This window comes from Microtus pennsylvanicus, chromosome 11 (assembly GCF_037038515.1).
Source record: "Microtus pennsylvanicus isolate mMicPen1 chromosome 11, mMicPen1.hap1, whole genome shotgun sequence".
In the NCBI taxonomy this organism is placed as follows: Eukaryota; Metazoa; Chordata; class Mammalia; order Rodentia; family Cricetidae; genus Microtus; species Microtus pennsylvanicus.
In genome coordinates this window covers 10102317-10125822 of record NC_134589.1, presented here as the reverse complement: position 1 = coordinate 10125822, position 23506 = coordinate 10102317, and the positions used below count along the sequence as shown (strand labels likewise).

Below are 23506 nucleotides of genomic sequence, written 5' to 3'. Positions count from 1 at the left end.
CAAACCTCTGTGGGAGTCGCGCTGGCGCCCCGCCCCTGGGCTGTGCCCTCTCCTCCCAGACTGGTTGTGCAGGAGCTGGCCGCGCACGACGGGGCGGGCGAGCGGGCGGGCGCGGGGGCATGCGCGGGCCGGGCCTGACCGAGACACCACACCTGCAGGGAGGGGCCTCCCAGAAACTGCCATCCCCGACCGCCGCCCCACCTCTCCAGAGCCCGGCTAGTAGCCAGCGAGGACGCGCGTCTCCTTCCCGCCCTCCTGCCAGGAGAGCCCAGCCTGAGCCAGTACCTGCTTCACCACCATGTTCAAGGGGCTGAGCAAAGGCTCCCAGGGGAAGGGGTCCCCCAAAGGCTCCCCATCCAAGGGGTCCCCTAAGGGCTCCCCCAACAAGCACAATCGGTGAGCGGGGCCCCTGGGTAGCGGTGCTGGGATCAGGGTGGTGCAGGGCCCCGGTATCCCAGCTACCTGGGAGCCCAGTTCTGGCATTTGCTGTCCTGAGGCCAAGGGCTCCTGCTTCCGGCCCAGGCTGAGCAAGGGATGGATACCCTGCTGCCGCCCACATTCTCCTGCTGGTTGGGGGTGTGGGGGGGCATAGGTGGAGGGTGGCCTTGCAGAGGTGCTGGACAAAGTGACTGGGAACTTCAGAGTCTGGCCCCCGGTTTGCCACTCTGATTGTCCACTGGATTGGATCAGTCCTGGAGCGTGGGCCCAGGGTGGGCAGGACCAAGAAGTTCAAGAGAAGGGTTTCTGAGCTGGGTTACATCCCCCACCTAACACACTTTCCCCCAGGTTCCAGCCCTGGGTCTTGGCTGTGAAGAGTCAGGAGGCGTTTTTCATGGGGGTGAGAGGAGGTGGCACCGCGCTCCCATCACCAGCTCTCTGCAAAGAGACTTGGCCATGTTCTTCCCGCTCACTGGCCTCAAGCCCTCTGTAGGAGGAGGTGGCAGCCTGCCTGGAGTCAGGTGTTGGGGTGCAGAGGTATCAAGATAAGATGAAAGGCTGAAGTCTGGGTACCCATTACCTCGATAGGGATCAGGGTGCCAACCCAGAGGCTGGGCATCTGGGCGGACAGGAAAGACAGCGGTAAAGACTCTCACTAGACTGACCTGTCCCCACGAGGCACCGAGCCCAGCCCAGGGTGGAGTGCACAGTTCCCGGTGGAAGTATGCTCTGGGGAGACCCAACCTGAGGCTGGGTGCTCCCTGGAGTCCCGGAAGCCTCCTGGCCTTGCCTTCTGGACTTCTGTAGCTCTATTCACACGCCCCCCTGAGGGCTCCTTGTTCCCCTCAGAGGTGCCTATTCAATTAGCTCTTCTTTATTGAGGACCTTGGTGTGCCAGGACTGCCCTAGGCTCTGGGGATGCCCTGCAAGAGAAAGAGTGGTGTCCCTACCTTCAAGGTGCTCGTATCAGTACAGGTTAGCCGAGTGGTGGTGGTGGTAGCAGTGCATGCCTTCAGTCCCAGCACTCAGGAGGCAGAGACACGAGGATCTGTGAGTTGGAGGCTAGCCTGATCTACATAGTGAATTCCAGGATAGCTCGGGCTACACAGTATGATCCTGTCTCAACCTGGGTTTGAGTCCCAGCTCCCACATTCATTAACAGCTGTAACTTCAGGTCCAGAGCATCCTTGACTGGTCTCCACTGGCCCCAGGCCTGCCCACGGTACACAGATGTAGGCAAAACATCCATACACATAAAAATAAAACAATACGCCCTGGGTGCTAACCGTGAGGGTCTGAACTGGGTGTTTCTCACGGCTTAATTCTTCAAATGCCAATGAGAACTCTGTGTTCAGGGCCGGGCATGGTGAGTTCCAGGTCAGCCTGGGCTACAGAGTAAGACTTGTTTGTTTGGGGTTCTTGTTGTTGTTTGTGTTTTTAAGGATAATAATAATGAAGATGATGATAATAATAGAAATAACAGTAATAAGTAAAGCCAGATGTGGAAGCATATCTCTGTGAATTCAGCCCCTCAGGAGGCAGAGGCAGGATGACCAAGCCTCTCACGGCTATGTACCTTGTACTAGCAAGGAGCAGCAAACCGAGGCCTTCTTGGCCACAGACTTCTCAGATGGCTGTGTCTTCACGGGCACTGCCCTATGAGGGTCCAGGTGCAGCTCAGCTAACACTTCTGGGTTCCCTGGACTGTGACTCCTGCAGGGTGCCATGCAGATGGCTTTTCAAGTCTGCCTGTTCCTCTCCCTCAGAGGCCAAGCTCACAGTAGGAGCTCTGCAGAGAACCCTGAAGGAGACCTAGGGAAGAAGCTGGGGTGGCAGGGGGAGGGGGGCTGTGAGGGTTGAACAACAGGCTCCCTGATGCTGTGCTAAAGGGCAAAGCAGGTCAGAGGCCCGGCTCTTCAGTCCCTGGAGGATATCAGGGTACCCCAGCCATCTCGTGGCCTCTCTCTGTCCCAACACTGGTTCCTCCAGGGAGTCACTAAAGTCTCCATACTGCTGAAGTCCCTTGGGCAAGAAGAATGGTGGGGCAGACGAGGCTGGAATGGCAGGAAGTTGGGGTGGGGACATGCCACTACTTCCCTGTCTTCGCTCAGCTCAGCTGTGCCTCCTGAAGCCAACCGGGCTGTCTTAGGTAATTGACTTTCTCCCTGGGCCACCTCCCCACACACCCCAGGAGGCAGGCAGGTGGTTGGACAGGGTTTGGAGTGATTGACACACACACACACACACACACACACACACACACACACACACACACACATATGCTTTGTAGCAGCACATGGCCCTGGACTGTCGCTTTCCAAACCCTCTGCAGGGGACAGGGGACAGTACCCTCACCCCTGTCTAGGGCTGAGCACCTCAGAGCTCAGACGATGGACTCTTCCCTGTGGGAGGACAGGGGAGGTGCCACATGGCAGGCGCAGAGGGCCTTCCCATAATGCTATTCTCTAACCCTGGTCACCCTCCAGGGCTGCGACCCAGGAGCTGGCTCTGCTCATCTCCCGCATGCAAGCCAACGCTGACCAGGTGGAGAGGGACATTTTGGAGACTCAGAAGAGATTGCAACAAGTAAGGACCCTGCACCAGGGACTGGGGGGCCCAGAGTCAATGCCTGGGGGTTCCCAGAAGGCCTTCTGGGAAGAAGGACAGACAACCTGCCTAGCCCTCAACTGTCCATAGCCCACCCCAGTCACAGGGAAGGCTCAACTTTCTTTCTACGTCACACTTCCTACTTCGGGAATAAAATAGAGCGACCCTTTGCTATCTGACCTAGGTGTCCTTGCCACCTGCCACACGGATGTCCTAGCCCCTGCTTGGTGGTCCCCAAGGTGGGCTGGTGCACCCAGGGTCCCAGGGCCAAAGTGGGGGCGGGGTTCAGTCCAGCAGGAGCAGGTCAACAAAAAACATGGATGTGAGGCTTTGGGCCCTGCATGTGGCTGTGTCTCACGCCAGGACCGGCAGAATGGCGAGCAGAACCAGGCTTTGGAGCACCAGCAGGAGACTGGCCGCAACCTGAAGGAGGCCGAGGTGCTACTCAAAGATCTTTTCCTGGATGTAGACAAGGCTCGGCGGCTCAAGCACCCTCAGGCTGAGGAGATCGAGAAGGAGTAAGTAAGCTAGGCCTCACCATGGAAGCGTTGGGGTCCCTGGAGAACCCAGCCCAGCTCTGACCCCGTGGCTACTACCCCTTGGCAGCATCAAGCAGCTGCACGAACGGGTGACCCAGGAGTGTGCAGAGTACCGCGCCCTGTATGAGAAGATGGTGTTGCCACCGGATGTGGGACCCAGGATCGACTGGGCGCGTGTGTTGGAGCAGAAACAGGTTGGGCGCCCTTGTATCAACGTATTCTCCAGGATCTCAAACCCACACCCGATGCCGTCAGAAAGCAAGACAGAATGTGTTTCCTGGGGCTTTGAATTTGAACCTGGGGCTAGCTCGGGAATCTAGGAGGGGAGCCAGCAGGGTAGGCAGCATAGCCAGGGAAGGCTTCCTGCAGAAGCCACTGAGAGGTGGGAGGACTTGGCTGGGTCACAGTGAAGAGCGAGGACCTCCCAGGAAGGCACAAGGCTTTTGCCCGGAGGGGTGGGGTAGGGTGGGCAGTGGGCACACCAGGGCACAGGACGCTGAGAGGTTTCATTTGATGCACTGTAATGACCCTTAGGGACCGTGGGGAAGGGCAGGTACTGGGTCCGGCTGGCCGCATCCAGGCAGCTCTTGCTGAGGTTTCGGGATTCAGATAACACAGAAGCACAGTGTGGGACCTGAGTTCTGAGAACCGGTATCTCAGAGCTTAGTCCTGACGGCCACATGAGGACGGCATGTCCCTGCTGTGGGGAAGAGCTGCCATTCATCCAGGCTGCTCACCTGGCCTGTCCGTTCTTCGCTTCTATGGTTAACCCTGGTTCTCCTGCTGTGGGGAGGGTACCAGTGGCTGTGGGAACAGGGTGGGGAGTTGTTCTCTGAGCCGTAGGAACCCAGGCCTTCCTGGTGGGACTGAGGACTGGGCTTTTCCACAGAAACTGGTCTGTGAGGGCCAGTACGGGCCCGGGATGGCGGAGCTGGAACAGCAGGTGGCCGAGCACAACATCCTACAGAGGGAGATCGAGGCTTACGGGCAGCAGCTGCGAACGCTGGTGGGACCTGTGAGTGCATCCCTGTCTGGCCTGGTATCACAGCCAGGCAGATCTGCTGGCCTTCAAGGGAGAGATGTTGGTGGAGGCGGTTCAGATGGGGGGGCATCACCCTACACCCTGCTTCTCACTGGCCCTGTTTCTCTCCTTGGCTGATGCAGGATGCAACCAACATCAGGAACCAATACCGTGACCTGCTGGTGAGCTGGGAGATGGGCTGGGCCTGGGTGCTGCGGTTGGGGGGACCTCCTTACCTGGACCCTTCCTGGGGTCACTGGTACCACCTCTGTCGCCTTCTCTCCTGAGCACAGAAGGCGGCCTCTTGGCGCCGGCAGAGTCTGGGCAGCTTGTACACACACCTGCAGGGCTGCACTCGGCAGCTGAGTGCCCTGGCGGAGCAGCAAGGCCGTATCCTGCAGCAGGATTGGAGTGACCTCATGCCTGACCCCACGGGTGTGAGGCGAGAGTATGAGGTCCGTGGGGACAGGCCCAGGCATTGGGGGTGTCTAGGGCTATCTTATTGCTGATGGCTGTCTCCACTTCATTCGTCTCTAGCACTTCAAGGAGCACGAGCTGCTGGCCCAGGAGCGGAATATAAACCAGCTGGAGGATGACGCAGAACGCATGCTGGAGCTTGGCCACCCGGCCGTTGGACCCATTCAGGTGTGGAGGTCCCTCCCGTGAGCCCCCAAATGGGATGGCGGGCTGGTGGGTGTGGCGACACCCCAGCGCTCACCCTGCTGTGCTCCAGGTCCACCAGGAGGCGCTCAAGATGGAGTGGCAGAATTTCCTGAACCTCTGCATCTGCCAGGAGAGCCAGCTGCAGCATGTGGAGGATTACCGCAGTGTGAGCCTGTGGCTGGGGACCAGGGTGGTGGCGGCCCGGAGGGGGCTTAGGGCAGCACACAATACAGGGCCCACTGCAAAGACAGAACCGTGGCATTGAGCCTGCAACCCCGTAGGAGAATGATGTCAAGACTACATCCTTCACCTCTCACGAGTTTATTTTCTAATTCTTAGCCGTTTTGGAGACAGTATCTTATGAAACCCAGGCTGACTTCAGATTCACTCTATGGCTGAGGATGACCATGGACTTCTGGTTCTCTAAGTGCTGGCCAGCACTAAGGCATGCGCTGTCACACCTAGTTATGGTGCTAGGGATTGAACCCAGGGCCTCTCTACACACCCTAAGCCGAGCTATATCGCCCGCTCACTGGCGCCTGTCCTGTAGACCAGGCTGGCCTCAAACTCACAGAGATGCGCCTGCCTCTGCCTCCCGAGTGCTGGGATTAAAAGCGTGCACCACCACCGCCCGGCTCATTTTTCTTTTTTTCTATATATTTATTTATTCTTATTTCATTTGCATTGGTGTTTTGCTTGCATGTATATCTGTATAAGGGTGTTGGATATACTGGAACTGGATTTCAGATAGTTGTGAGCTGCCATGTGCGTGCTGGGAATTGAACCTGGGTCCTTTGGATGAGCAGTCAGTGCTCTCAACCGCTGAGCCATCTCACCAGCTCCCCCCTTTTTAATTTTAAACTATTTGTCATATGTATGCCTGAGTCTGAATATGTGCAGATGAGTGCAGGTGCTTGGGGCGGTCAGAGGCAGGAGGATCTCTATCAGTTCCAGGACAGCCTGGTCTACCTAGCAAGTTAAGGCTAACCAAGACTACATAGTAAGACCCTGTCTCAAAAATTTATTAGTAGCTGGGCGGTGGTGGCGCACACCTTTAATCTCAGCACTTGGGAGGCAGAGGCAGGCGGATCTCTGTGAGTCTGAAACCAGCCTGGTCTACAAGAGCGAGTTCCAGGACAGCCAAGGCTACACAAAGAAACCCTGTTTTAAAAAAAAAACCCCAAGCCGGGCGATGGTAGCGCACGCCTTTAATCCCAGCACTCGGGAGGCAGAAGCAGGCGGATCTCTGTGAGTTCGAGACCAGCCTGGTCTACAGAGCTAGTTCCAGGATAGGCTCCAAATGCCACAGAGAAACCCTGTCTTGAAAAACCAAAAAAAAAAGGCCGGGCGGTGGTGGCACACTCCTTTAATCCCAGCACTTGGGAGGCAGAGGCAGGCGGATCTCTGTGAGTTCGAGACCAGCCTGGTCTACAAGAGCTAGTTCCAGGACAGGTTCCAAAACCACAGAGAAACCCTGTCTCAAAAAAAAAAAAATTAAAAAGAAAAACCAAAAAAAAAACCCCAAAATTAATAATAATAAAATAGCATGCAGGGTCTAGTGTGATGACGGTGAGAGAAAGGACACTCAGGGATCAGAAAGCAGGGGTGACAAGCCTGAGGCTAGCCTGGGCTACTTAGGGAGACTATCTCAAGAAAAAAGGAGAGGAAGACGAGGAAGAGGAAGAAGATAAGTAGCTAGGGGCGCAGCTCAGTAGTAGAAGACAGCGCGCACCAGAGCCCTAATACAAAGAAACAGTGGATTGTCTTATAAGACACTAAAAGCTATTTTCTTTTTTTTTTTTTAAATATTTATTTATTTATTTATTATGTATACAATATTCTGTCTGTGTGTATGTCTGCAAGCCAGAAGAGGGTGCCAGATCTCATTACAGATGGTTGTGAGCCACCATGTGGTTGCTGGGAATTGAACTCAGAACCTTTGGAAGAGCAGGCAATGCTCTTAACCGCTGAGCCATCTCTCCAGCCCACTAAAAGCTATTTTCAATGAACCAAAAACGCCCCGTTTGTGGATACTCCCTTTTAAAAAGGTCCCAGTGCCTGGGTCGCTGTAGCTGGTCTTCGTTTAGCTGGTTGAGATTTAACCTCTTTTTGTTTTAAGCTGGTTTGAGCATAGCTGGCCCGGGTTTAGCCAGCTCGAGTGAGTTCAGCCTGGTCAGGGCTCCAGCTACTTTGCAGGGTCCCTGGGTAGCAGGTTTTCCCAGGCTCTGCCCTTGACTCTCTGGGCGACCTTAGTTCCAGGAAGAGGCGGACTCCGTCAACCAGACCCTGGCAAAGCTCAACTCCAACCTGGACACCAAGTACGGCCTCGTGGCTGGGGACTCCTCTGGCTCTGCCACAGAGCTCCTGCTACAGCTGGAGGTGAGATGTCTCCACGCGGCCCCACTGGGCCATCTGCATCCTGCTCCTGAGCATGGAGCTGACTCCAGAAAAGAGGTCCCCAGTTCAGCCCCAAGGCCCCCAGGAGAAGGGCTGCTCCAGCTGAAGCCTTGACCTTCCTATACTTCAGTATTCCTCCTGCAATGTGACCAGAGAAGCTGGGGGAGCTCTGAGGACCCCGTAGCTTCCCTTCTGGAGGCCTGTGTGGTACTAGCTAGCGTCTTGATCCTCATCCATCCACAGCCAGTCTGACTGAGACTTCTCCCCTGATGGAGGCCACACCCCTCTTGGGAGATAGAAAGCGGGCAGGTGGCTTCCACTGCAGCCTGACCTGAGCTCCTGCTCTCTGGGTCCCCCACAGGCAGAGGAGAAACAGCTGGCTGTGACCGAGAGGGCTGTCGGGGAGCTGCAGCAGCAGAGTCGGAAGGTGGCCCCACTGCCGCAGCGCAGGACCCCACCCCAGCAGCCCCTGCGCGTGGACAGCATCTGTGACTGGGACTCAGGAGAGGTGTGAGCTCGACCTACCCTCCTTATCCACTCCACCCTGCCCCTCCCTCTTCTCGCTCCTTCCCTGACCCAGCCCCACCCCTCTCCAGTCTGTCCCACCTCTGATCTGTCCTCATCCTTACCCCAGTCCCTCCCACCCCTCCTCCGGCTCCCGTTCCAGCCGCTGACCCCACCCATGCCTGTCCCCAGCACCTACCCATCTTGACCCTAGCCATCTCTCCAGCTCCTATCTATCCTTGGTCCCACACGAGCCCCTCTCCTCTCCCTCAGGTGCAGCTGCTTCGGGGAGAGCAGTACACACTCAAAGACAATGCTGACCCATACACGTGGGTGGTTCAGGGTCCCGGAGGAGAGACCAAGAGCGCCCCCGCAGCCTGCCTCTGGATCCCAGCACCAGACCCTGACGCTGTAGCTAGGGCCTCCAGGTGGCTCATCCCAAGATGCCCACAGGCACCAAGGCCCATGTTTCCCCTGAGGCGGTGGGAGCTAGGGCTGGATAGGTAGAGAGACACACTTCTCTTATCTCCTCATTCCAGGCTGGCCACGGAGCTGCAGACCCTGAAGCAGAGACTGTCTACGGTGAAGAGCCGGCTTAAGAACGCTGTAGTAGAACCCTTACCGCCTGGCCAGCAGGGTACCAGAGGATGGCCAGGGATGGGCAAGATGGGAGGGCCATGGCAGTAGGCGGTACTCCACCTCTAGGCCCAGTCCATCCTCCAGGTCCTCCATACCCTGCAGACACCCAAGGAGAGCCCATTGTAGGCAGACACGAGGTAGGCCTGAACCCTCACTGGCACTTCTGCCCCCAGCTCCAGCAGGCTCAGCTTCAGCTGACCCACAGGCTCAGAAACTCCTGACACAGATGACCCAGCTGGATGGGGACCTGGAAAAGATAGAGAAGCAGGTGCTGACCTGGGCTCGGACGCCGCTGAACCGGTCTACTCCGCTGACAGACCTGGAGGACCGCATCCACGGCCATGAGGTACGTGAGCAGCACTGAGAGCCTGGGAAAAGAAAGGGTCCCGCTCTGAGGCTCACACTCCTGGGGCCGTAGACTCAGGAAATAGGATTCCCATCCTGGTTCTTCAACGACAGGCTCTGTTACCTTGGACATGTCACTTTTCTGAGCTTCGGTTTCCTCATGTCCAGGGTGGTCCCCAAATCCTTTGGGTATCCTAAGGGTGAAAGTGTGGCCATGCCTGGCCAGAGAGAGACCCCCACACCGATGCTTCTCTGGCGAGGGTTGTGGGTCCCTCAGGGAAGTCTGGGATACCCTGTAGGGGGAGATTTCTCAGCAAGGCATGGAAACCCTCCCTGGAGGGCTGGGGAGATGCCGTGTCAGTCAGTGATGACCACCTTTTCGGACACATGAACCCAGCACCCTGGAAGCGCCCTGGGTAGAAGCCCAAGCACTCCAGCCAGCCTTCCAAACCGGTTTCTGTTCAAATACAGCATGCCATTTAGGGTTTGGCTTTTAAAAATGCAAACCGTGTTCATTCACATTGTTGTGTAACCTGTTCTGGTCTATCTGCCGCACAGCTTGGATGGAGGGGAGGAGGGCAGAGGCTATGAAGTCAGGTGCTGCACATAGATGCTCTAGCATTGCGGGGGGAGGCTGGGTACTCACTGGAGGGTCTCACAGATGGGCGTTCGTGAAAGGGAGGACGTGGGTACAGGATGTTGGAGGCGGATGAATGACCCTGCCACACCAAGATAGGTCTGTGGCATTTTTTGTTCGTTTGCTTGGTTTGAGACAGAGTCTTCTGTTGTGGCCCATACTGGCCTCAAGCTCTTGGCCCTCCCACCTCAGCCTCCTGAGGGTTGGAGTTACAGCCGTAAGACACCGCGTCCAGTGGTCCTTTGGTTTTGGTGTCAGTTGCCGTATCAGAGGTGTTGGCAAGACCACTAAAAGCCCACTTCAAACATTTGCCTTATGGGCATGGGTGAATTAGCTGTGATATAAGCTCAAGTGGGCTGAGCCAGGGCTCTGCCTGCCCAGCCTGAAGCCGGTGAGAATAGCCAAGCCTGGCCTCCAACTTTTTTTTTAAAGAATTAAGAATCAGATATTTATTTATTTATTTACTCAGTATCCTGCCTGTAGGCCAGAAGAGGGCACCAGATCTCATTATAGGTGGTTGTGAGCCACCATGTGATTGCTGGGAATTGAACTCAAGACCTCTGGAAGAGCAGTCAGCGCTCTTAACCACTGAGCCATCTCTCCAGCCCCCTGGCCTCCAACTTTTATGATGCCTTCGTGCGCATAGGGTCAGGTGACCTAGAGATCTCTGACCTGCCTTCTCTGCCCACTCCACCCTTGACCCAGGGCACAGCCCAGCATCTCCAGAGCCTGGGAACTGAGAAGGAGGCAGCCCAGCAGGCGTGTGAGGCCTTTCTGTCTACTAAGCCTGTGGGCCCAGCTGCCCTGCAGCTGCCTGTGGTCCTCATCAAGGTCAAGAATAAGTATAATGACGTGCAGAGCCTGTGCCGCCTCTACGGGGAGAAGTGAGTGCTCTGGAGGGGGCATCTAGAGGGAGTTGGCGGTTATGACTGAGCTAGTGACCATCACTTCCTCACCGCAGAGCCAAAGCTGCTCTGGGCCTGGAGCAGCAGATCCAGGAGGCAGACAGGGTCATCCGGGGCTTTGAGGCCACCCTGGCCCAGGAGGGCCCCATCCCTGAAGGCTCCGGGGCACTGCAGGAGAGGGTCGGTGAGCTGCAGGTAGGCTCAGCGACAGATTCCTGGTGGAAGGGGCAGGTGAGGAGCGGTCGGCTATCCCACGGAGCCTGGAGCACGCATGCTTCCTTCTGGCCCTTTATTCCCCCAGCACCAGCGGAAAGAGCTGCTCCAGCAACAGGCCTGTGTGCTGGGGCTGCACCGCCAGCTGAAAGCCGCGGAGCATGCCTGTGGCGCGCTGCAGAACAATTTCCAAGAGTTCTGCCAAGACCTGCCGCACCAGCAGCGCCAGGTGCGCGTCCTCACTGACCGCTACCACGCCGTGGGGGACCAGCTGGATTCAAGGTGAGCGGACTGGAGAGGGGCTCAGGCACCGCTGGCTGCCGCTGTACTAGTGACAACCTCTCTGAGGCTGTTTCCTCCCTCCACAACGGGGTGATAAACCATACTGACTCGGGGCCCGTCACTGTTCCAGGCAGGCACTATCCACTGTGTCTCTGAGATACAGAGGACCTACAGGGTCTCTCGCTCAGGCCTTCTGCTCCGTCTCAGGATGGAGACACTATCAACCTCCTCTGTGTACCTGCCCCCCCCCCCCAACCCTTCCCTGGAGGTCAGCTCTCACTCCCACATCCCGTATGGGACCTTGTCCTCTGGCAGGGAGAAGACCCTACAAGATGCCAGGCTCATCTACCAACAGTTCACAAATGTCAGGGACAACCTGAACTCCTGGCTGGAGCAGCTGCCCCGCAACGAGGTGCAGCCCAGCGACGGGCCCAGCCAGATCGCCTACAAGCTGCAAGCACAGAAGGTGAGGGGCCTGGGCTACGCGATGCTCTGAGTCAGAGCCTGGCCTAGAGCGGAGACCTCTAGCTACCTGTTCTTTCCGGTCACCTTCCCTCGGGGACAGCTGTTTGTATGCAGGAGGCCAAGGTTCCAATACGAGAGACCTCACAGTTGAGGCCAGGAGGTTTGGGGGCTTGGAACAGCACTTTCCTCTGGTGGGATTCCAGCCGTTGTTGTGTGCCCATCACGATCCTTTTCAAGGCTGTAGGTGAGGAGCCAGGAGTGCAGGGTACAGACCCCCTCCTGCGGGCAATCCTCCTGCCTCGGAATCTGTCCATCCCAGGGCTGCACCTGATAAACGCTTTCCGAGACCAGATGCCAGCTCGGTGCGCGCGCCCCCTGGTGGACACTTATGGGAGTGAGGGCAAGTGACCTGGGGAAAAGGTAGGGGGAAAAGCCTGGCAGGCCGGTAGAGGAGAAATGTCCCCCTCAGAGGACTGTGGTCCAGAGAAAGGAGGTGTGGCTGTGAGGCAGGGACAGACCACCCAAGTCCTTCTCAGCACAGGAAGGAATCTGAACTTGACGTTGCAGCATTGAGAGCCCCGGGAGAAGAGGGTCACCTTCAAATTGTTTGAAAGTGGTCTATGGCTCCAAATGGACAATGGATAAAAGGGGTGTGGATGGAGACAGGGAGGCCTCCTGGGAGCCAGGGCAGAAGTCCGGGGGGCCTGTACCCTTACCAAAAAAAAAAATGAAATTGGAATTCTTAGAGCATTGAGACTTTTTTTTTCCTTTTTGGTTTTTCGAGACAGGATTTCTCTGTGGCTTTGGAGCCTGTCCTGGAACTAGCTCTTGTAGGCCAGGCTTGTTTTGTTTTTATTTATTTATTTGGTTTCGGTTTTTATTTTTTCATGGCAAGGTGTAGTCAGCCCTGACTTCCCTGGAACTCACTCTTGTAGACCAGGCTGGCCTCAAACTCATAGATCTGCTTGCCTCTGCTTCCCAAGTACTGGGATTAAAGGTGTGTGCCACCTCCACCTGGGGGTTTTGTAGGGTTTCTCTGTGTAGCCTTGGAGCCTGTCCTGGAACCCACTCTGTAGACCAGGCTGGCCTCGAACTCACAGATATCCACCTGCCTCTGCCTCCAGAGTGCTGGGATTAAAGACATGTGCCACCATCGCCCGGCTGTTTTTCGTTTTGTTTTTAAGAGTCTAGGTAAATCAAAGGGCATAGCCAGGGTTCAGAATGATGGGTGGGATGCCCAGTGGTTCCCAGAGACTAGTCCCTGACCATTGGCGTCACCTGGAAGCTTATTCAGCGTGTTCTTCAGGACTGCAGAGTCCCTCACTGGGCAGCTGGGGCCAGCAATCTTTGGCCTAATGCCACTAAAGTTACAACGGGAAAACCTCTGGGCCGAGACAGAATTCCTAGAGCCATCAGACAAGGTCCCAGAGAACAGTGTCAGAGAAGCCAAGCACCTCTGGGTCCCCTTTGCCTCTGTGTATCTGGCTGCTTGTGACCCTGGAGATGCCGGTTGGTGGAGAGGAGCCTTTCCCGGCCCTTGTGACTCTTGCTTCCTCCCTGGCAGAGGCTGATGCAAGAAGTGCTGGGCCGTGAGCAGGACCGAGCCACAGTGTCCCGCCTCACCCAGGACCTGCAGGAAGCTCTCCAGGTGAATGCTTTTACTTTGGCTTCCCCGCCTTATCCCCCCAGCCTCCTTCCCTCTTCCAGACTCCGATCCTCCATGCTCAGTCTCTGGTAGTGACTGTTTTCCCTGTTCAGGACTACGAGCTGCAAGCAGATACCTACCGCTGCTCCTTGGAGCCTACCCTGGCAGTGTCAGCGCCTAAGAAAGTCCGAGTGATTTCCCTGCAGGAGAGCATCCAGGCTCAGGTGAGGCGGGTCCTGGCAGGGCCTAGCAGGTGGCATTATTAACTCCGCAGTACCTCAGGCCAGAGCTGACTCCCGTCTTCTCCCCCACTTCACGACCTCCAGGAGAAGAACCTCGCCAAGGCTTACACAGAGGTCACGGCAGCCCAGCAGCAGCAGCTGTACCAGCTGGAGTTCGCTAAGAAGATGCTGGAGAAGGTAAAGAGACAGTGCCCACCCTGTCCCCACGACAGCCCATCTGGCCTGGGGTTGGCCTAGATGTCATCCTTTCTCTCCTACAGCCTCTAGCCACTGGAGGGTTTGGGCATGAAGATTTCACAAGAAATTCATACAGGGCTGTCCCTATTCCGGGCGGACCCTGGAGATGGCCTCTAGTCATTGCTTAGCCATAGGCAATCCTCTGATTGGGACCTGGCCTCTAGCCCCAGAGAGCCAAGAAACACTCCACCATCAGCCATAGGGCCCAGTCACACTGGTGACAGGCCACCTGGGGTCTCCGTTCCTGATAGAGCAAAAGCTAGGAGCTCTCTATGGTTCCCATGACTGACCACCTTTTATCTTCTGGAGCCATATTTCAGCTTCTACTGGAGAAGGTTGGGCCTGAGAGCCAGGAGGCTTGGGAGGGTCTTGTAGGCACTATCTGCTGCAAAGAACCTGGACCCTGCCTTCTACCCTAATACCATCTAACTGAGCTCAAAATCCCGTGTCTTAAGCATTCCATGTCTTCAGCTCCATGACCTGGGATCTACAGAAAGCAGGGAGGGGTCTCTGACCTCAGAGGTGGGGTACAGAAAAATGGGGCTCCAGTCTTTACTCACTTCAGGTCTCTCTCTCTCTGTCTCCCCCCCCCTCACTGTAGGAGCTTAGTGAGGGCATCCAAGTGACACACAGAGCAAGGCAGGGATCCGGGAACCCAGCGCAAGCAGGGGCAGAGCCAGAGGCCCTGAAGTCCCAGCTAGAAGAAGAGCGGAAGCGGGTGGCTGAGGTGCAGCACGAGCTGGAGGAGCAGAGGCAGCAGCTGCTGCAGCTGAGGACCCAGCAGCCTGTGGCGAGGCTGGAAGAGAAGGAGGTGGTGGAATTCTACCGGGACCCCCAGCTGGAGAGCGACATGGCTAGAATGTCATCCCAGGTGGAGGAGGAGGGCAAGAGGCGGGCCCGCCTGCAGGCCGAGCTGGAGGTGGTGGCCCAAAAGGTCGTCCACTTGGAGGGCAAGAGGAGGACCATGCAGCCTCACCTGCTGACCAAAGAGGTCACCCAAATTGAGAGGGACCCTGGCCTGGACAGCCAGGCCACCCAGCTGCACGGTGAGATGCAACAGCTGCGTGGGGAGAACAGCGCCCTGACTGCCCAGCTGGAAGAACTGAAGGATGAGCTGCTGGCCCTGGAGCAGAAGGAGACGAACGTGAAGGAGAAGGTGGTGGTGAAGGAGGTGGTCAAAGTAGAGAAGGATCTGGAAATGGTCAAGGCGGTTCAGACTCTCCGGCTACAGGTTGAGGAGAATGCTGCGCGGAGGAAGGAGGCTAAGGAGGCGGTTGCCAAGATACAGGCTCGCATCAAAGACCTGGAACTGGTGATCAGCTCGGTGGAGCCCAAGGTCATCGTGAAGGAGGTCAAGAGGGTGGAGCAGGACCCTGGCCTTCTCAAGGAAGCGTCCAGGCTGAGAAGCCTCCTGGAGGAGGAGAAGAACAAGAACATCGTGTTGGCCAGGGAACTGCAAGACCTGCAGGACAAGTACAGGGTGGTGGAGAAGCAGAAGCCTAAGGTACAGCTGCAGGAGCGCGTCAACGAGATCTTCCAGGTGCACCCTGAGACGGAGCGGGAGATCGTCCGGCTCCGGGCCCAGCTGCAGGAGACAGGCAGCAAGAGGAGCAGCGTGGAAAGGGAGGTGGAGAAGCTGCTGCCTGAGCTGGAGGCCCTGCGCGCTCAGAAGCCCGTGGTGGAATACAAGGAGGTGACCCAGGAGGTGGTGAGGCATGAAAAGAGCCCCGAAGTGCTCCGTGAGATCGACCGCCTCAAGGCTCAGCTCAATGAGCTGGTTAACACCCATGGGCGCTGCCAGGAGCAGCTGATCCGCCTGCAGGGAGAACGGGATGAGTGGAAGCGGGAACGGTCCAAGGTGGAGACCAAGATGGTGAGCAAAGAGGTCGTGCGGCACGAGAAGGATCCTGTGCTGGAGAAGGAGGCCGAGAGGCTCCGGCAGGAGGTGCGGGAGGCGGTCCAGAAGAGGCGAGCCACCGAGGATGTGGTCTATGAGCTGCAGAACAAGTACCTGCTGCTGGAGCGGAGGCGGCCCGAGGAGCAAATTGTAGTGCAGGAGGTGGTGGTCACCCAGAAGGACCCCAAGCTGCACGAGGAGCACAGCCGGCTGAGCCGGAGCTTGGATGAGGAAGTGGGGCGGCGGCGGCAGCTGGAGCTGGAGGTGCGGCAGCTGAGCGCCGCTGTGGAGGAGAAGGAGGCCCTGCTCAGCTTCCAGGAGGACCGCAGCAAGAAGCTGGCTGCTGAGAAGGAGCTGCGGCAGCTGACCCTGAAGATCCAGGAGCTGGAGAAGCGGCCTCCCGCCCTGCAGGAGAAGATCATCATGGAGGAAGTGGTCAAGTTAGAGAAGGATCCGGATCTGGAGAGGTCCACGGAAGCCTTGAGGCGGGAGCTGGACCAAGAGAAGAGCCGGGTGATGGAGCTCCACCGGGAGTGCAAGAGCCTGCAGGTCCAGGTTGATGTCCTCCAGAAAACCAAATCCCAGGAGAAGACCATCTACAAGGAGGTGATCAGGGTGGAGAAGGACCCTGTGCTGGAGGGGGAAAGGGCCCGAGTGTGGGAGACCCTCAATCGGGAGCGCGCCGCCCACCGGGCCCGGGAGGAGGAGGTACGGAGCATGCAGGAGAGGATTGACCGGGCTGAGGCTCTGAGGAGGTCCTGGTCCCGTGAGGAAGCTGATCTCCAGAAGGCCCGGGACCAGGCGAGCCAGGACTGTGGGCGACTGCAGCAAGAGCTGCGAGACCTGGAGCGGCAGAAGCAGCAGAAGGCCCGGGAGCTGCAGGAGGAAGGGAGGCTACTAAGCCAGAAGACGGAGAGCGAGCGCCAGAAGGCAGCCCAGCGTGGCCAGGCCCTCTCACAGCTCGAGGCAGCCATTCTCCACGAAAAGGACAAGATCTACGAGAAGGAGAGGACCCTCCGGGACCTGCACACTAAGGTGAGCCGGGAGGAACTCAACCAGGAAACCCAGACCCGGGAGACCAACCTTTCAACTAAGATCTGCATCTTGGAACCGGAGACCGGGAATGACATGTCTCCGTACGAGGCCTATAAGAGGGGCATCATCGACAGAGGCCAGTACCTCCAGCTGCAGGAGCTCGAGTGCGATTGGGAGGAAGTGACCACCTCCAGCCCCTGTGGGGAGGAGTCCGTGCTCTTGGACCGCAAGAGCGGGAAGCAATATTCCATAGAGGCTGCGCTCCGCTGCCGTCGGATTTCCAAGGAGGAATACCACAGGTACAAGGACGGCCGCCTCCCCATCTCCGAGTTTGCCCTGCTTGTGGCAGGGGAGACCAAGCCCTGTTCCTCACTCTCCATCGGATCCATCATCTCCAAGTCCCCACTCTGCTCCCCGGGCCCCCAGAGTACCGGCCTCTTCTCCTCAGGCCTCTCTCTCGGGCTCACTGACGACTGCTTCCCCATCGCTGGGGTTTATGACACAACCACAGAGAGCAAGTGCAGCATCAAGGCGGCAGTGGCCAAGAACATGCTGGACCCCATCACTGGGCAGAAGCTGTTGGAGGCCCAGGCAGCCACAGGGGGCATTGTGGACCTTCTCAGCCGAGAGCGATACTCTGTACACAAGGCGATGGAGCGGGGACTCATCGAGAACACCTCCACCCAACGGCTGCTCAACGCTCAGAAGGCCTTCACCGGCATTGAGGACCCAGTCACCAAGAAGAGGCTGTCAGTAGGTGAGGCCATCCAGAAGGGCTGGATGCCCCAGGAAAGTGTGCTTCCCCACCTGCTGGCGCAACACCTGACTGGGGGCCTCATTGACCCCAAGAGGACGGGACGCATCCCTGTCCCTCAGGCTGTGCTCTGCGGGATGATCAGTGAAGACCTGGGCCATCTCCTGCAGGACGAATCAGTCTATGAGAAGGATTTGACAGACCCCATCACCAAGGAGCGGCTGAGCTACAAGGAGGCCATGGGTCGTTGCCGCAAAGACCCTCTAAGTGGTCTGCTGCTACTCCCGGCCGTGCTGGAAGGCTACCGCTGCTACCGTGCAGCCTCCCCCACCCTGCCACGCTCCTGCGTGCGTTAATAAGGGCCATGCAGGGGAGAGGGGAGGATGCATGCACCCCCACCTTGGCCTGAAGCAGTGTAATCCCAGGCAGTGGGTCCCCCCCCATCCATCCACCTCTTCCTACTCAAACATTTATGGTGTTGGGCTCCGTCTCCAAACTCGGGGAGTTTCATTGTCCCCCCCTCCACCACCGCTTCTATTAAATGAATTATCTTGGTGTCTTGTCTTGCTCTCAGTATGCTTAGGATTTGAACCATGGAGCAGCCTGCTTGGGAATTTTTCCCCAAAGTATGTGTTAGGTGGGGCAGATGGGTCCAGCTCACCTGCCTTAGAAACGGGTGGTCATGAAGAGAGACCATGGAAGACCCCCGGTCCCTCAGCTCCTGTCAGAACTGTCTCCAGCCCTCTGTCAACCTCCCCTTTGTTGGCAAACAGAATGACACCAGACAATGCAGAGACAAGTCACATTTATTTCCCACTTGTCACACAGAAGACAACTACTTAGAACATACCCAAGTGCCCCGACTATTCCTAGGATGAGGGTGTCCCACCCAGCTCCAGCTTGAGTCCTCTGACCTGGACTCAGTGCTTCCCACAGTTGAAAACAAAATCAAGACCAGCAGAGGGCGCCCTGTCCTCGGGCCTGGCTTCCCAGCAAGCAGGCTGGGAACTAACCTGACACTCACCAGGGGTCCAATGCTACCCCCATCCCACCCCACCCCCTGTGTGGAACGGACTTTTAAAAGGGCACCATTAGACGGGCGGTGGTGGCGCACGCCTTTAATCCCAGCACTCGGGAGGCAGAGGCAGGCGGATCTCTGTGAGTTCAAGGCCAGCCTGGTCTACAAGAGCTAGTTCCAGGACAGGAACCAAAAGCTACGGAGAAACCCTGTCTCGAAAAAAAAAAAAGGGCACCATTAAATCCAACCAACAACACAGGAAGTAGCCAATGTCTGGGCAGGATGAACCCCATCCAGCCTTCTGATGACGGACATAAAATTTCTCACAGATGTATGCTCTATCCAAATCTGCTTTATTGGAAATGGGTGGGCGCGAGGGGTGGGCCCCACATACATGTTCTCAGTGGTAGAGACGCTCCACCATGCAATGGCGGGGTGCTAAGGAGTGTTCGGTAGAGAAGTAGGGATGGGCCAGGGCAGTCTTGGCCGTGATCCGCCGGCGGGGGTCATACTGCAGGAGTTGCTGAGGAAGAAAGACAAGAGATTGAACCTGGGTGCAACCAGGGTAGGGAGAAGAACTCCCTTCGCAGGTCCCAGTGGAACGGCCAAGTCCCTGAGAGGTTGCCTAAACCCAGAACCGTGTGAAGCCAGTGCCTCCAAGGTGCCTGTGTGTCTCTCTGTGTATGTCTGGGAATGTGTGTCTATGCAGATGGGTGCAGCACCCATGGGGGCCCAAGGCATCGGGTCCCCTGGAACTAGAGTCACATTGACTCTCAGCCACTTGGTGTGGCTGCTGGGAACTGAACTCTGCGAGAACAGCCATCACTCCGGCCCCAACACACATCTCTGTTGTTTGCCTGCACGCATATGCCAGGCTAGCTGGCCTGTGAATGCTAGGAATTCTGCCGTCTCAGGTCCTCATCCTCCCCTGGGAGCCTAGGCTTACAGGTTCCTGTTTAGATGATACCTTAGATGCTACAATGGTATCTCAAGAGCTTTGCCCACTGAGCCGTCCCCCCTACCCTGCCCCCTGGCTTTGTGTGGGTTCTGGAGATCCGAAGTCAGGTCCTCACGTTTGCAAGGCAAGCACTTTACCAGCTGATCGTCTTCTAAGCCCATGTGTCCCAGCTTTTAAGACAGCTCTGGATACTCCCACAATGAGGTTAAACCATTAGTTTTGGTTGTAGGCCTATGATTCATCCAGGTCTCCTCCAGGTTCTACCTGCTTCTCTGGCTAAGGACGGGTATGTTTCATGCTAAGACAGCAGTCCCTGAACCTGTCCAAAGAATGCACGCTTCGGGGAGGGGGTGCAGGTCAGACCACGAGCAAGGTGAAGGAGGAGCTAACACAACCAGGGGCCAGTCGGGCCTGTCCGGCTCTCACCCAGGCAGGATGCCATGGAAGGGCATATGAAGGACAAGGGGCCTTAGCAGGAAGGGCATGCCATTCTTCTGGCACTACTCTGGGAGACAACACAGACCTCTGGTAAGCTGACCATGGTCTCGACAGAGACCCTGCCCTTCCTTCCCTGGCCCAACACCAAAGTGAAGGCAGAAATGGGGATGGCAGGCTTTGTGGGCAAACTGGGGCAGCTTTATCTGGGGCCCAGGAGGCAGCTGAAGGGTCAGTACGGTGGCAGGAGCTCAGGAGGTAGGGAGCAGCCTGTTCCGCACAGCCAGGCCCCTGTGAAGACCGACCTCCGAGAACGGTATGTGGGGGAGACACTGAGGCAGGAGGAGGTGTGGTCTCATCTAGATGGGGCAGGAAGCCCACAAGAGAGAGTCAGATACGGGACAACTAGGAAGAAGAGATTACAGCCACGACACAAAAGCAAAGACGTTTCCAAAGGGGAGACAGACACTGGATAGCGGGAGAGAAACTCCTGCCTGAACACAAACAGGGACAAGCCGAGGGTGTACAACGGTCAGAAGAGCCCAGCCCAGCCTCAGCTGTGTAAAAGGGTGGCTGACAGAGGGGCCGCGGAGCTGCTGAGGTGCTGTCCCTGCCCACTGTACCTACCAGGAGCAGGTCCTTGCCTTCCGGTCCCAGACTAGGCACGATCTCCTCCTGCGCCTTCCTGGTCCACTTGGGGAAGCTGCTCTGATAATCAGGCAGCTGGGAGACTCCTGGCCATGTGGCTTCACTGGGGGTCCCCAGGATACGGAAGATCTGAAAGAGCTGGTCGATCTCCGAGTCACCAGGAAACAGAGGTTTGCCAATCACCTGGAGCAGGAGAGGAGAGGGAGTGTTCTGTGCGACCTTTGTGGTACAGGCTCCCACGCTGGCTAAGTGGAAAGACCAGGAAGGGATGTTTTCCCCGAGCTGGGTGTGGTGGAGCATGCCTCTAATGCTAGCACTCTGGAGGAAACAGCAGGTGGGTCTCTGTGAGTCTGAGGCCAGCCTGGTCTACTGAGTGAGTTCCAGGCCAGCCAAAGCTACACAGTGAAGTCTTGTCTCAAAACAGACAACAACAACAAAAAAGATATCTTTCCTGGGGCTATGTTAAAATTCTGATCTTTCCTGGAACAAGCCTTGCTTCCCCCAGCCAGCCACGGACACCCCTCAACCCATCTCTAATAGTCATACTAGCCACAGTGCGATCCTGGCGACCCGTTCTCTGTAGATCAAAGCACAGAAACCTTCCTGCCTCAGTGCACCCCTTTCCCCTCCCTCCTGCTTTTGTTTTTTGTTTTGTTTTTTTTAATGCTAAGCAAGTGCTCTTAGCCCGTGTTTTTTAAGCTGGCCTTGAACTCAAGAATATCCGTTTTAGCTAGGCAGTGGCCACACCTTTAATCCCAGTACTGGGGAGGCAGAGGCAGGTGGATTTCTGTGAGTTCGAGGCTCCAGAGCTACCCAGAAAAAAAAATTATATATATATATATATATCCTGTCTTAGAACGACAGGCATGTGCTACCATGCACAGCTCGAATTTTTTGGTTTAACATTTTTTGTGTTACATTTATTGATTTGTGTGTGTGTGTGTGTGTGTGTGTGAGAGAGAGAGAGAGAGAGAGAGAGAGAGAGAGAGAGAGAGAAGCACAGTGTACGTGTGGCAGTCAGAAGACAACATTAGTTCTCCCATCCCGAGGGTTTTAGGGATCAAACTCCAGTTGCCAGACCAGGCAGCAAGTACTATATTACTACGTAATAGTACTATTAGGCCATCTCCCCGGCCATTGGCTCAAAGCTGCCATCTCGGGAATTGAACTCAGGGCCTCTCTCATTTAGACTATCACTTTACCATTGAGATTTGCCCCTAGCCTAGCTTGTTCCCCTCCTACCATTTCTGCGAAGATACAACCAATGCTCCAGAGGTCCACAGCTGTTGTATAGAACTTGCTGCCCAAGAGGATCTCGGGGGCACGGTACCACAGTGTCACCACCTGTGCAGGCAAGAAGCAGCATCGTTCACGGTGACCGAATCCACTAGGGACATCCTTTGGCTGTCCCTCCCGCTCCCTGGCCTACACTACCTCGTGGGTGTAGGTACGCATGGGAACCCCGAAGGCTCGAGCCAGTCCGAAGTCAGCCAGCTTGATGGCTCCAAACTCATTGATAAGCAGGTTCTGAGGCTTCAGGTCTCGGTGGATGACCCGATGGCAGTGACAGAAATTCAGCCCCTGCAGCAGCTGGGACAGGTAGCTCTGTGGGAATGCCCAAGAGAAAGAGCTATGAAATAGCAGGTGGCCGGCAGGGGCGGGGATGTGGCCTTACCCTCTTGCTTTTCCCTGGGCACCTTGACTACGTTCAGGGGGAGCTCCGGGGTGGGGGCGGAATCCATGTGCTTCTTCAGGTCCTGAGTGAGGAACTCGAACACCAGGTAGAGTTTCTTCTCTCTATGGACCACATCCAGCAGTCTGGCAGGAAGGGGTCAGACTCAGGACACAGCAGTCAGGATCCCAACCCCCCACTTCCTTTCCCAGCTCACTTGACGATGTTGGGGTGCTTCAATTCTTTGAGCAAGGAGATCTCTCTGATGGCAGTGCTGGGGATCCCCTCAGTCTCCCTGTTGGAAAAGATGGAAGACCAATGGGTTGCTTCTGGTCAGGGTGTGTGGGGTGTCTGTGTGTGTGTGATTACATACAGCATTCCCCACTTTTGCACACTTTATGCCCACCAAGCCCCACAGGGCTGCACCTTCTTGGCTACCATTGAGGTTGAATGCAAGCCCAAGGGGTGAGGACAGGTTTTGGTATTCCCCTGGGAGACAGATGGGGCATTGGGGTGAACACCGACACTCACACATCCAGCCTGATCTTCTTGAGGGCCACAATCTGCCCAGTCTCCTTGTTCTTGGCCTTATAGACCACCCCATAGGTGCCCTCTCCGATCTTTTCGACCTTCCGGAACGCATCCATGTCTGTAGAGCTGACAGGGAAACAGACCGCATCTGGACATTTAAATTCCATATGAAGCATCCCCACTTCCAGACTCCAGTCTGCATGTCACACCGTGACCAGCCCTGACCCTGACCCCCTCTCCCCGGGCACCGCCTGCCACCATCTTGCTCAGGAAGATGGTTCAAGGCTAAAGGCTGCTTCTTGGCCAGCCCAGCTCAGCCCAGCGCCTGCTTCTCCTTTGCCTGGCTACGGAGTGCAGGAGAGCCCAAACTTCTGCTTCAGCCCATGTTTCAGGCTAGGCAAACCAGTGCTCCGGAGCCACGAGAATCTACCCAGAAAGGCTGTACAGGGGAGGGTGGCAGTCTGAGGCAGAGGTTAGGAGTTGGCCAAGGCTTCTGAAACTACAGTCCTGCTCTGGGTCACACATCAAGACCCAGGACCTTAGCTTGGCCAGTTTGCCAATTCTTAGGTCAGAACCTCAGCAAGGGTGACCCCTTTGCATCCTGGTCCCCCCAACTCTGTCCCTGGTCCCCCCAACCCCACCTCTAGGCCCCTAGCATCCTCCCCTCAGCCTCCTTGCCCAGAAGTCACCAGAAGCCCTCAGCAGGCTGCAGCTTCTCTGTCAGGCAAGCTGTCTGCTATGGCTCCCCCTGCTGGCCCCTGCTGGCTGAAGCCGGCTCT

General features: G+C 56.7%; 2 protein-coding genes across 2 annotated transcripts; one reads left to right on the top strand and one right to left on the bottom strand.

Annotated features, from left to right (window-relative positions):
- The first annotated feature begins 206 nt into the window (after positions 1-206).
- Evpl (envoplakin) lies at positions 207-18019 on the top strand. Its single transcript, XM_075990140.1, has 22 exons — positions 207-396; positions 2925-3024; positions 3409-3563; positions 3652-3778; positions 4474-4599; positions 4749-4787; positions 4899-5060; positions 5143-5250; positions 5339-5434; positions 7522-7647; positions 8027-8173; positions 8443-8597; positions 8709-8806; positions 8982-9154; positions 10496-10674; positions 10752-10890; positions 10997-11190; positions 11506-11656; positions 13220-13303; positions 13414-13524; positions 13627-13719; positions 14381-18019. The coding sequence occupies exons 1-22, from the start codon at positions 299-301 to the stop codon at positions 17819-17821; spliced, it is 6102 nt and encodes a 2033-aa protein (XP_075846255.1). The 5' UTR covers positions 207-298; the 3' UTR covers positions 17822-18019.
- A 796-nt stretch (positions 18020-18815) lies between these two features.
- On the bottom strand, positions 18816-23430 carry Cdk3 (cyclin dependent kinase 3). The gene is made up of 7 exons (XM_075990137.1): positions 22728-23430; positions 22414-22491; positions 22222-22342; positions 21959-22129; positions 21767-21868; positions 20504-20707; positions 18816-19006 (listed from the first exon to the last, which is right to left on the bottom strand). The coding sequence occupies exons 1-7, from the start codon at positions 22901-22903 to the stop codon at positions 18884-18886; spliced, it is 975 nt and encodes a 324-aa protein (XP_075846252.1). The 5' UTR covers positions 22904-23430; the 3' UTR covers positions 18816-18883.
- Positions 23431-23506: the final 76 nt, after the last annotated feature.

Bases quoted from the DNA above. Each gene is read 5' to 3' on its own strand.
- Evpl (XM_075990140.1), top strand. From the start codon at position 299: ATGTTCAAGGGGCTGAGCAAAGGCTCCCAGGGGAAGGGGTCCCCCAAA. The intron at 3,025-3,408 runs GTAAGGACCCTG...GTCTCACGCCAG, and splicing joins CTCAGAAGAGATTGCAACAA to GACCGGCAGAATGGCGAGCA. The intron at 4,600-4,748 runs GTGAGTGCATCC...TGGCTGATGCAG, and splicing joins TGCGAACGCTGGTGGGACCT to GATGCAACCAACATCAGGAA.
- Cdk3 (XM_075990137.1), bottom strand. From the start codon at position 22,903: ATGCTTCATATGGAATTTAAATGTCCAGATGCGGTCTGTTTCCCTGTC. The intron at 22,492-22,727 runs GTGAGTGTCGGT...CTTTTCCAACAG, and splicing joins AAGAAGATCAGGCTGGATGT to GGAGACTGAGGGGATCCCCA. The intron at 21,869-21,958 runs GTAGTGTAGGCC...TTGCCTGCACAG, and splicing joins TGCGTACCTACACCCACGAG to GTGGTGACACTGTGGTACCG.